The sequence below is a fragment of the Hemiscyllium ocellatum genome, chromosome 1 (genome assembly GCF_020745735.1).
Source record: "Hemiscyllium ocellatum isolate sHemOce1 chromosome 1, sHemOce1.pat.X.cur, whole genome shotgun sequence".
NCBI lineage: Eukaryota > Metazoa > Chordata > Chondrichthyes > Orectolobiformes > Hemiscylliidae > Hemiscyllium > Hemiscyllium ocellatum.
The window spans coordinates 59672435-59685360 of record NC_083401.1 but is presented as its reverse complement, the minus strand read 5'-3'; the positions used below and the strand labels follow the sequence as shown (position 1 = coordinate 59685360).

The 12926-nt window shown below is 40.1% G+C and overlaps 1 protein-coding gene across 5 annotated transcripts in view; it reads right to left on the bottom strand.

Moving 5' to 3' along the window:
* Positions 1-12926, bottom strand: part of ubap1 (ubiquitin associated protein 1) — a 76971-nt gene that overhangs the window by 26929 nt on the left and 37116 nt on the right. For all 5 annotated transcript variants that reach the window (XM_060829635.1, XM_060829624.1, XM_060829634.1 and 2 more), the window contains one exon: positions 8931-9058. In XM_060829635.1, coding sequence (XP_060685618.1) covers positions 8931-9058 — 128 coding nt within the window. The remainder of the gene's footprint in view (positions 1-8930; positions 9059-12926) is intronic.

Genomic DNA, 12926 nt, shown 5'->3' with positions numbered 1-12926 from the left:
CTTCATTACATCTTCAAGCTATTTTCGCGTATTTTGTTTAAAATAGGATCAATTCTTAGAGTATTAATCTTTTAAGCTGCTTACTCTATAATTTATCCAAACTATTAACTTAATCTTAAAGGTCGTGACAGATGTGGTGTTGAAACTCCTGTTCAAAAATATGTTGGTACAGTAGTTATTCAATGTTGGATTTTCATGCTACATATCAGTTTAAGCACATTTTATTCATTTATTCACAGTAAGTGGGTGTAGCTGGCTCAGCCAATATGCATTACCAATTCCTAATTGCCCTTAAGGTGATGGTAAGCTACCTTCTTGAACAACTAATTCCTGTGGCATTGGTGTCTCAAGGATTGTTTTTAGGAAATGGGTTTAACTTCTTTTCGACTTCACAGCGGTTTGATACAACTGAGCAACGTTTTCAGACATTTCACATGACAGTAAAAAAATCGCATGTAGGCCAAACTTAATAATGACAGCAAGTTTCCTTCCATAAAGGACATTAGACAATGAAGTAGGATTATACAAGAGTCAGCAATCATTTCATGGTCACTATTACTCGACTAGTTTTCATTTCTAAATGTTATCAGTTTAAATTCCACTAACCACATGATGGAAATTGGTTTTCAATCTCCACAGCATTCATGTGGGATTGTGAGTTATTAGTCCGATGACATTATCATTGCATCACCACCTTCCCTAAACTGGATCTCTAATACCGTGAAGAAGTTGGTGGCCAGTTAAATGCTTGAACTTCTGCAGTGCAGGTGCACTCAGTGTTATTAGGAAGGAAATTCCTGAATTTTGATCTGGTGATAGGTAAGGAAGTAATAGAGTTTCACTTCAAGTCAGGATGGAATATGGCTTGGAAGCTAAGTTAGAAACATAAACTAGGAGCAGGCTTTGAACCTGCTCTGCCTGTCAATATCATCATTGCTGATTTTCTATTTTAACGCTATATTCCCGCTTTCTCTCTATACCTGTTGATGCCTTTAAAATCTAACAAGTCATCCACCTCTTTCTTGATTATATTCAGTCACTTTGGTCTCCACAGCTATGGTACACAAAGGCAGCACAATGGCCTGTGGTTAGTACTGCTGCTTGACAGCGCCAGAGACCTGGGTTTGATTCCAGTCTTAGGTGACTGTGTCAAGTGTGCATGTTCTCACCGTGTCTGCGTGAGTTTCCGCCGGGTACTCTGGTTTCCACCCACAATCAAAGATGTGCAGGTTAGCCATGCAGGGTTACAGGAATAGAGTAGGATGCTCTTCAGAGGTTTGGTACAGACTTGATGGACCAAATGGCCTCTTTCCACACTGTAGGGATTCTATGATTCTACAGTTCCACAGATTCAATAAATGTGAGGTTATCCACTTCGATCACAAAAACAGGATTATTATCTGAATGGTACTAGTTTAGGAAAAGCTGAGGTGTGACGAAACCTGGGTGTCATAGTGGATCAGTCGCTGAAAGGTAGCATGCAGGTACAGCAGGTAGTCAGGAAAGCTAATGGCTTCATAGCAAGAGAATTTGAGTATCCGAGTAAGGAGGTCTTAGTGCAGATATTCAGGGCCATGGTGAGGCCACACCTTGAGTATTGTGTGCATTTTTAGTTTCCTAATTTCAGAAAAAACATTCTTGCTATTGAGAGAATCCAGCAAAGACTGATTCCTGGGACGGCAGGGGTGACATATGAGGAAAGCTATCAACTGGTCTTGTACTCGCTGCAATTTAGAAGAATGAGGGGGTATCTCATTGAAACATAAAATCCTGATGGGACTGAACATACTCGATGAGAGAAAAATGTTCCCAATATTGATGAAGTCCAGAACTGGTGGTCACAGTCTAGAATAAGGGGTAAGCCATTCAGGACTGTGATGAGGAAGAATTTCATCACTCAGAGTTGTGAATCTCTGGCATTCTCTCCCACAGGAAGGTGTTGGGCCTGGTTCAATAGAATATTCGAGGGGGAGGCAGTCGTGGCCCTTGTGGCTCAAGGAATCAAGGGGTATGGAGAGAAAGTGGGAATGGGAATATTGAGGTCGCATGATCAGCCATATTAAAAGGTGCTGCAGGCTCAAAGGGCTGAATGGCCTACTCCTGCACTTATTTTCGACGTTTCTATGTTTCGCCAATCTTTGAGAAAAAGTTTCCTCATCTCAGTCCTAAATGATCTACCCTATATCCTAAGTCTGTACCCTAGTTCGAGACTCCCCACCCAGGGAAAATATATTCCATCCATCAAGTTGCAGATGATAATGGTCCTGTGTGCTGCCCCTGTCCTTCAGTGTAGTAGAGAATGAGTGTTGTAAGGTGCTGTTGATAGTGGACAGAGCAAGGTTACTTTACAGAAGTGGAAGTCTGTGGTATAATGTGATAGATAGGATCATGAATCAGAAGCATGTCTCAGGATATAATATGATACCAACATTGTAAATCATTGGTAAACTTGAACCATGAAGCAGTATTAACTGGTGAGGATATAGTTTATGGTGGAGCCAAAGGCTTCAGACTTTGCAATGTCTACTGATGGAAACTGTGGTACGTCGGAGACTGGATGAGGCATAAACAACGAGGAGAAAGTGAGGACTGCAGATGATGGAGATCAGAGTCAAAAGTTTATGTTCGAAATGTCGACTCTTCTGCTCCTTAGATGCTGCCTGACCAGCTGTGCTTTTCCAGCACCACACTTTGACGAAGGCATAAACACTCCAACAACCCAACGGCATCAGAAGGGCCACAGGAGATGGTATGGAAAAGCAAGGACTGATTAGGGATAGTCAGCTTGACTCACAAATCTGACTGAGTTTTTTGAAGAGCTGACCAAGAAGATAGCTTAAGGCAGAGCAGCAGACATTTTACTTTAGCAAGGCCTTTGACAAGGTCTGCATGGAATACTAGTTAATAAGGTTAGATCACAATGGATTCAGGGAAAGCTAGCCAAGTGGAATCAAAATTGGCTCGATAGTAGGACACAGAGGGTGGTGGTAGAGGTTGTTGTTCAAACAGTATACCACAAGAATCAGTGCTGAGTTCACTGCTGTTTGTTATTTAAATAAGGTATGGTTAGTAAATTTATGGATGATACCAAAATTGGTGATATTGCAGATAGTGAAGAATGTTACCTCAGCATACAGCGGGATCTTGATCAACTCAGTCAGTAGGCTGAGGAACGGCAAAAGGAGTTTAATTTAGATAAATGTGAGGTGTTACATTTTGTTAAGACAAACCAGGACAGAATTTGCACAAGTTAATGGTAGGACTCTGGGGACTGTTATCAAGCAGAGAGATCCAGGGGTGCAGATACATAATTCTTTGAAAGTAGCTTCACAGGTAAATAGGGTGATGAAGGCGGCATTTGGCACGCTTGCTTCCATTGGTTAGTACATTAAGCACAGGAATTGGGACATCATGTTAGGGCTGTACAAGAAATTGGTAAAGCCACAGTCAGAGTACTGCATACAATTCTGGTTGCCCTGCTATAGGAAGGATGTTATTAAACTGGAAAGGATCCAAAAATGATTTACAAGTGTGTTACTGAGACTGGAAGATTTGAGTTATAGGCGGAGACTTTTTTTTTCTCCTAGAGTGCTGGAGCCTGAGGGATGACGTTATAGAGATTTTCAAATCATGAGGGGCATAGATAAGGTGAATAGCCAAGGTCTATCCCCCAGGGTAGGGGAATCCAAAATTAGACAGCATAGGTTTAAGGTGAGAAGGGAGAGATTTAAAATGAACCTGAGGGGCAATTTTTTTCACAAAGGGTGGCACACATTTGAAATAAGCTGCCACAGAAAATGGTACAAATACAACATTTAAAAGACATTTGGATGTGTATATGGATAGGAAAGCTTCAGAGAAATATGGGACTAGTTCAGTTTCGGAAATTTGGTTAACATGGACAAGTTGGGCCGAAGGGTCTGATCCCATGCTGTATGACTCTAAGTGAACAGAGTACTGTCACCATGTACATTGCACCTGACCTGATATCTTCAGATTATGTTGCCAAAGGATATTATGTAGATGAAAAACTGCAGAGGGACAAGGGCTGCAGACTTGGCTGAAAAGCCAGTGTTGCAAGTGTTCAAAACATGAACAGGACACCAAGTGGGTAAGGTTGTTTAATCAGTTCCTGGATATTGTCTGTAGTCGATAAGTTTGATTTAGTTAATTAGGTTCAAAATGGCAGGAGAATCCAGCCCCGTGGAATGCTCTTATTGCAATATGTGAAAAATTATGAACACTTCCACTCTTCATGGTGACCAAATACGCAGCAAGTGTGTTCAGCTACAGGTCTTGATTTACCGCAAGGAGCACCTGGAATTGCTGATGGAGTCATAATGGAGTATCCATGAGGCTTAGATTTTCATGGATAGCATGTTTAGTGAGCTGGTTACAACACCTGTAAGGGCTACAGTCAGAGAAGTGTTGAGTGACTACCAGGAAAATGATTAAGTGTGGCAGACAGTGCAGGATTTCTCTGTGGCCACTCCCCTCTCAAACAGATATACTGTTGGGGGAGATAGCTTCTCAGGGAAGGCAGCAGCAGCCAAATCAGTTGCACTATGCCTGGCACTATCGTACAACAAAGAGGGTTTAAGTATAGGCAACCAATAGTGATAGGGGACTGGATAGTCAGGGGCACTGATGGGTGCTTCTGTGGTCACAAGCAAGTACTGTGAGATGGTGTGTTGCCTCTCTGGTGCCAAGGTCAAGAATATCTCTGAGCTGGCAAAGGATATTCTGGAGGGGAGAGGTGGCAGCCAAAGACTGTGGTCCAAACTGGTGTGAACAAAATAGGTAGAAAAAGAGATGAGGATCTGCAAAGGATTTAGTTAGGAAGTTGAAAAGCAGGATGGAAATCCGTATTCCTAATCTGGTCCGGCCCACAGTAATATGATTGACTCTTAATTCCCCCCTGCTCCCGGGCAATTAGGGATGGACAATAAATGCTGGCTTAGACCGATGCCCACATGCTGTGAGTGAACCAAAAAAAAAATTTAAAACTAATCCCTGGGTGAAAGTACTAAATTGGGGGAAGGTACACAATTTGAGACGGGAACTGGGAAATGTAGACTGGGGACGGCTGTTTGAAGGACCAGCATATTCCTGAGAAAATGCAAGATAAGGATAGCAAGATTATTCTGGGCCTTGGATGACAAGAGAAATTGCGAACTTACTCAAAAAGAAAATGCAGGCAAATATTAGATGTAAGAAATTGAAGTCAGAGTCCTTGAAGAATATAAAGCAGGAAAGAACTCAAACAAACTTTACAAAAAACTCAAACAAAGAATTAGAACAGCGAAAATGGGCCATTAAATGTCTTTGGCAACCAGGATTAAGGAAAATCCCAAGGTGTTTTATACATCTATAAGGAGCAAGAGGGTAGCTAGGGAAAGGGAGGTCCAGTCAAGGACAAAATTTATATATGGAGCCGGAGAAGTGGGTGAACTCCTTAATGAATACTTTGCATCGGTATTTACAGAGAAGGAGGACACAATTAATGGCAAGACTCAGGAGGAGTATGTTGATATTCTAGGGCATTTCAGTATTAAAAAAAGCTGATTGTTTTAGATGTTGACAAGTCCCCAAGACCTGATGGAATCTATCCCAGAATGCTGAGGGAGACAGGTGAGGAGACTGCTGCAGCCATGTAAAAAATATTGGTATTCTATTTATTCTCAGGAGGGGTCCCAGAGGACTGGAGAATAGCCAATGTTGGCCCTTTGTTTAAGAAGGTCAACAGGGATACTCTGGGAAATTATAGGCCAGTGAGCTTTGTGTCAGTGGTAGGGAAATTATTGGAGAAGACTCTTAGGGATAGGGTTTACTCATGTTTGGAACATATGGGCTTATCAGCAATAGGCATTGAGGCTTTGTACAGGGAAAGTTGTCTCTCACAAACCTGATTTGAGTTTTTGAGGAAGTGACAAAGATGATTGATGAGGCAGGACAGTAAACGTTGTCTGTATGAACCTTAGCAAGGCCTTTGACAAGGTCCCTCACGACAGGCTGATACGAAAGGTGAAATCACCTGGGATCTGCGGTGATTTGTAAAATAGATACAGAACTGGCTTTATCATAGAAGACAGAGTGTAGTGATGGACGGGTGCTTTTACGATTGGGGATCTGTGACCAGTAGTGTTCTGCAGGTATCAATGCTGAGATCCATGATGTTTACAATGTACATGTATAAGTGATTTGGAGGAGAAGGTAGGTGGCCTGATTAGTAAGATTGCAGATGGCACAAAGATTGGGAGAGCAGTGGATAATAAGATAGATTGTGAAAACATACAGCAGGATAGAGAGTCTGGACACACATGGGCAGAGAAATAGCACATGGAGTTTAATTGGACAAATGTGATGAATTTTGGAAGGTCAATTGCAGGAGGGAAGTGAACAGTAAATAGCAGAACCATTAGTTTCATCTACATACAGAGGGATCTCAGCATAAATGGCCACAGTTTGCCTGAAAGTGGCAACACAAGCACAAATGGTGGTCAAGAAGGCGCATGGCATTCTTGCTTTCATCGGTTGGGGCACCAAGTATAAAAACTGGAAAAGCATTTGCAACTGTATTCAACTTTAATTAGGCCACATTTTATACAGTTCTGGTCACCAGACTACCAAAAGGCTGAGAAGGCTTTGGACAGGGTAGAGAAAAGGTTTACCAGGATGTTGCCTGGTTTTCAAAGGTGTTAGCCAAGAGGAGAGATTGGATAAACTTGGCTTGTTTTCACATGATCATTGAAGGATGAGAGGCGACCTGATAGAAGTTTACAAAATTATGACAGGCATGGATAGAATAGATTGGAGTCTTTTGTCCCAGGGTAGAAATATCAATTGCTGGTGTCATAGCTTTACAGCCAATGGGAGTAAGTTTAAACGACACGTGAAAGGCAAGTTCTTTTACACAGTTAAAAATCACACAACACCAGGTTATAGTCCAACATCCATCAGGTGATAGATGAAGGAGCGATGCTCCGAAAGCTAGTGTGCTTCCAATTAAACCTGTTCGACTATAACCTGGTGTGTGATTTTTAACTTTGTACACCCCAGTCCAACATCAGCATCTCCAAATCTTTTACACAGGTGTTGACAAATGCCTGGAATGCGCTGTCAGAGGAAGTAGATACAATAGCAACTTTTTAAGAGGCATCTTGACAGATAAATGAACAGGCAAGGAATAGAGGGATATGGATCACGTAGAGGCAAAAGTTTTTAGTTTATATAGACATATGTCTGTGCAGTCTTGGGCTGAAGAGCCTGTTCTGATTATTTTTATTTACTGCATTAGATTCTATAGGCTTTACCTCACCTATATTGTTGTAGCACAATGCTGCTAGCCCACAAATACTGCAGTTAAATTGAATTATTTTCAGAATACACTTTCACCTTTGTGTCAGAAATGGGTTCAACTGAAATAGATATCTAGGCTGACATTCACCAGTGCTGCACTTGGCAAATGTCACACCATCAGGGTTGGCTGTTTGCAGATTAGATGTTAAACATATGCCCCATCTCCTCTCCCAAGTAGACATAAAAACCCTATAACTTTTTCAAAGCATCTTTAGGAAGTTATCTCTGCTGTCTTAGATAATATGGACTGCAGCAGTTCAAGGCAGTAGCTCACTACCACTTTCTCAAGGACAACCAGAGGTGTGCAATAAATGCTGACCAGCCAACGATATTCATGTCCCATGAAAGAATAAATCAATTTTCCCTCCATTTGCGCCAAAAAAAATTACCTAGTTATAGTTATTCGTATTTGATGATTATGAAAGGAACTATATAATGCAGACTTTCTTTTAAGATCAATAACACTAAGACTGATTAAGCCTTGCCTATTTAATTTTTTTTTAGAAAGTTACTTTATTAGTCACACTGCCTTATTTCCCCTTCAATTTCTTTGCATTTTCAAGTATATAACCATTTCCCTTTTGAAAGATACTTCCAAATGGTTCAAAACCCTTCATTATTCTGATCTACTCTGGTAAAGCTCCACTTAAAATGGTTGTGTATTCAAAGAGCTGAGAATGCATAAGGAACTAATAAAGGAAGGAAATCACATGTATTTATTACAACAGTTATGAAGGTTTTGGGATAAACATTAAGTAGGATGCTTCATGGAGAGCCTTTTACCCCCAAAACTTCTAATTTAATAATTTAATTCAGAAGCTGATTAAATTTATAGACAACAGCAAATTAGACAGGACCGCTGAATCCAAAGTGGCATCTGAGAGCTACCAAAACAAAATATGTCGAATAGAAGACATATCAATAGGAGATTAACTTAAATTATCAACAAGAAGTACTATGCTTATGGGTCAAATAGGTGATGGAGTGCAACAACATTTTGAAATTTTGACAGGTTTCAGGCTGAAATGTGAAATAAAAAGTCACATAGCAAGTAGAATGCTGAACTGCAAAGCCTAAACAGCATAGCACAACTGAGAAAAATTCATGTTTAACTTAATGTTGCTTGAGGCAGACTATGAGCTGTGTTTTGTTTTAGTCACTGATCCACAAGAAAGACATCAAAGCCACTGAACAGGAAGAGACTGACTTCCAGTATCAAAACAAAAAAATTACATAAAAACAGATTGAAGAAAGCTGAGCTATTTCGGCCTTGAGAAAGCGTGTTAGAGATGTCTCTGAAGATAGTAAATAGTCAGAAGTAATAAATATGGATTCATTCAAATCAAACTAATTGCAAAAAATATTTTAAAGCATTCTAGACAGATATAAAGGGGTTTTTCCACCCCCTAAAGACTGCTCAACATTTGGAATATTGATCTGACAGCAGCACATGATGCAGACATTAGTTTCAAGTGAAAAAAATGTCCATTCCTATTATTAATTGATTATTGGCACAATTAGGTCAAAAGTTCACAAAACAAAATAAATTTAGATGAGTTACTCGTACTCACATCAATCTTTCTAAATACTTTTGAGTAATCGGTCATGCAAAATCCAACAGGAAATCCCACTTTGGCAGGACTCTTGAAATTATCACCAATCTTAAATGGAACATCATCAAGATAACTGAAGGCTGCACCTGAAAACAAGTAAGTATACTTATGAGAAGCTTCTAAACAGAAAGCATGCATCCTGTACAAAAACTGACCAAAGTATTTCATTGCAACAAAGGACCTTCAGTTTTACCACATTTCTTGTCTTACTAACTAAATGAGGTTATTTCATTTTAAGTTTCAAAAGTAGGAATTCATCCTACTTCTCAAGAACCTTTTACATATTTTGTCAAAAACAAATCACATCTCTAAGTTGTAAATCAATATGACTGTCACCAACACTGCAAATTGTAGTAGATATGTGCCCTTCGCCTTGGGCAGTTCAAATACTGTGCAAATCTATCATTGCCTTTTTACTTTTTAGAAGGAATGCTGAGCAATTGAATCAAAATCAACAAGGGGCTGGTGGGATGCTGTTCGGAGGATCAGTGTGGACTTGATGGGCAGAATGCCCTCTTTCCACACTGGAGGGATTTTATGATTCTATGACGTTCTAGTCTACTGCATTTATTTGTTGGAGTATGTATTTCCAATTCCAAAGATGTGTGTCAGAGTCTGCACCTACACAAATGGGCTTGTGATTCAGCAGCGGATACATAACGGGCATCAGTAAATATTTGCACACATGCTCATGTCAGCACTCATGCATGTACTATGAACAGTTCAGAAGAGTGATAAATACAGAGAAAGAGTTCTCTAGGTGATACCTTGCTCCGTCACAAGTGTTGTTGTTGCAGTCTTCACTGACACAATCTGCAGAGAGGCACCGATTCTAGGGTAAAAGAAACCTGTTCCAGAAGAATAGGCTTCTCTTGAACTATCCTGGGACAAGATAGCAGTAGTGAATTGAATAACTAGGGCTGTAGAATGGAGGGAAGGTTTCTGGAGGTGGTGGTACCAGTGGACACTCCTTAGACTTACAAACAATGGCAGCATTGCAGAACCATTATTTATGTAATGAAATTCAGAGTGGGACAGAGTGTATACAAACACACAAAAAAAGCAGCCAATAGGGTCAAAGGGAGAAACAATATTAAAGAGGTAAAACTGATGACTCTTTGCCTAAATGCACATAGCAATCAGGATGAAGTAAATTAAATAATGCATAAATGTAGGTTAATGAATATGATGTAATTGTCAGAGAAATGGTCACAAGGAGCTGGGAACTAAATATTCAGGGATATGTGACTTTTTGAAAGGACAGGCAGAAAGGAAAGGACGGTAAGGGTAGCTTTGTTAGAACATAAATTCAATAGCGTGGAAAGGCGACACTGGTGGGATTGCAGTAAAGGCTTTGACAATATCTATACTGTAGATAGAAAATAAATCAGGAGACGATGAAGACAGGTAAAAAAAGGCAGTACATTAATATTGAGTGACTTTAACCATATGTAGGTTGAGAAAAACAAATTGGCAGAGGGAGAATTCAGAGACTGTATTCTGGACAGTTTCCAAGAAAACACGCTGTAGATCCAAGCATACAGCAGGCTACTTTGGATCTGGTAATTTGTGGATGAAGGTAAAGTGGTTGATGTGGTGTGTATGGACTTCAGCAAGACATTTGATAAGGTTCCACACGGTAGGCTATTGCACACAATACAGAAGTTTTGGGATTGAAGGTGATTTAGTGGTTTGGATCAGAAATTGGCTAGCTGAAAGAAGACAGAGGATGGTCGGTGATGGGAAATGTTCGCCCTGGAGCTCAGTTACCAGTGGTGTGCTGTAAAGATCTGTTTTGAGGCCACTGCTGTTTGGCCTTTTTATAAATTATCTGGATGTGGTCATAGAAGGATGGGCTCGTAAATTTGCGAGTGTCACTAAGGTAGGCAGCATTGTGGATAGTGACAAAGGATGTTGTTGGTTACAAAGGGACAGAGATAAGATGCAGAGCTAGGCTAATGCGGAAAAGTGTGAAGTAGTTTACTTTGGAAGAAGTTACAGAAATGCAGAGTACTGGGCTAATGGTAAAATTCTTGCAGTGTAGATGAACAGAGGGACTGTGTGTCCTGGTGCTTATAACCCTGAAAGTTGCCACCCAGGTTGATAGGGTTGTTAAGAAGGCATGTGGGCATTGGCATTTATTGGTAGGGGGACTGAATTTCAGAGCCACAAGATCATGTTTCAGCTGTACAAGACACTGGTAAGGGCACACCTGGAATATTGTGTGCAGTTCTGGTCACCGCATTATAGGAAGGATGTGGAAGCTTTGGAAAGGGTTCAGAGGAGATTTACTAGGATGTTGGCTGGTATGGAAGGGAGGTCCTATGAGGAAAAGCTGAGTGAACGGAGGCTGTTTTCATTGGAGAGAAAAAGTTTGAGGGGTGACTTAGTAGAGATGTATAAGATAATCACAGGGTTTTGATAGTGTGGACATTGAGAGCCTTTTTCCTCGGATGGTGAAGGCTAACCAGAGGGGACATAGCTTTAACGAGGGGTGATAGATTTAGGATAGATATTAGAGGTAGTTTCTTCACTCAGAAAGTAGTAGGAGCGTGGAATGGTCTGCCTGCAACAGTAATACACTTGCCAACATTAAGGGCATTGGACATACATATGGATAAAAATGGAACAGTGTAGGTTAAATGGGCATCAGATTATTTTCACACGTCATCACAACATTGAGGGCTGAAGGGCCTTTACTGTGCTGTAACATTCTATGTTCTATGAGACAGAAAAATAACAGGTAACGATAGGCTTTTTAGCTTAACATTGGTCACTAGGAAAATATTTAAGCCTATTATAGAAGATGTAATAGAGCATTTAGAAACGTACAATACAAACAAGTAGAATCAGCACAGCTCCATAAAAGTGAAATCACATATGAAACATTTATTAGAATTATTTGAGGTAACAAGCAGGATAAATAAGGGGGAAACAAAGAATGCAACATAATTAGATTCCCAAAAGCCTTTTGATATAAGTATCCCACCCCAATCAAGCTGTTCAATGAGATAACAACCTGATGGGTGTAGCACATTAGCACAGATAAAGTATTGGCTAATTAACATGAGACAGAAAATTTGGATGAGGTTGGGGATCATTTTCAGGATGGCAATCTATATCTAGTGGAGTGCCACAGGGATCATTGTTGGGCCAGAATTATTTATAATATAATATATTAAATGCTGAGAGGATGGTTCCCATTGTGGGAAAATCTAGTACCAGAAGGCATAGTAACAGAATAAAGGGGTACTAATTTAATACCGAAATGAGAAGGAATTTCTTCTCTCAGAGGATTGTGTCTCTTTGGAACTATGGGAGCTGTGCGAGTAGAGTCCTTGTGTATATTTAAAGTTGCAAAAGATAGGCTCTCGATCAGTAGGGGAATTAAGGGTTACAGGGAAAGGACAGGATAGTGGACATGAGGAATGGCAGTTTAGGCATGATTCTATTGAGTGGCAGAATAGGTTGAAGGGACCAAATATCCTACACCTATTCCTGTTTCTTACGGTCTTATATTAAATTACTTGGATAAGCAAAGTGAATATACTGTGACAAAGTTTTCAGATTACCCAAGAATAGGCCAGAAGCCAAGTGCTAAGGATGACAAAAACATCTGCAGAGACATAGACAGGCTAATTGAATCAGCAAAATGATAGATGGCATATTATTATTAAGTCAAAAACATGTATAGTCCCTTGAAGAACGAGAGGGTGCTTTAATGAGCTAAGTGATTTTTACAAACGAGCTGAGAGTCACAGAGTACTGAGAATTGAAGGTATGTAACAATTGCCAGTAGGGTTATTAACATTTGCTTGGGTTGGGGTTTTTTTTTGAGTTAAGGCAACAGGATTTGAATTTAACTGATTAATTTAAAATATGCCCAGGATACCAAAAAACAATTGAATTTAAATTTGGTTCTATTGACACCTAGAACCTATGGGATGGCAAGAG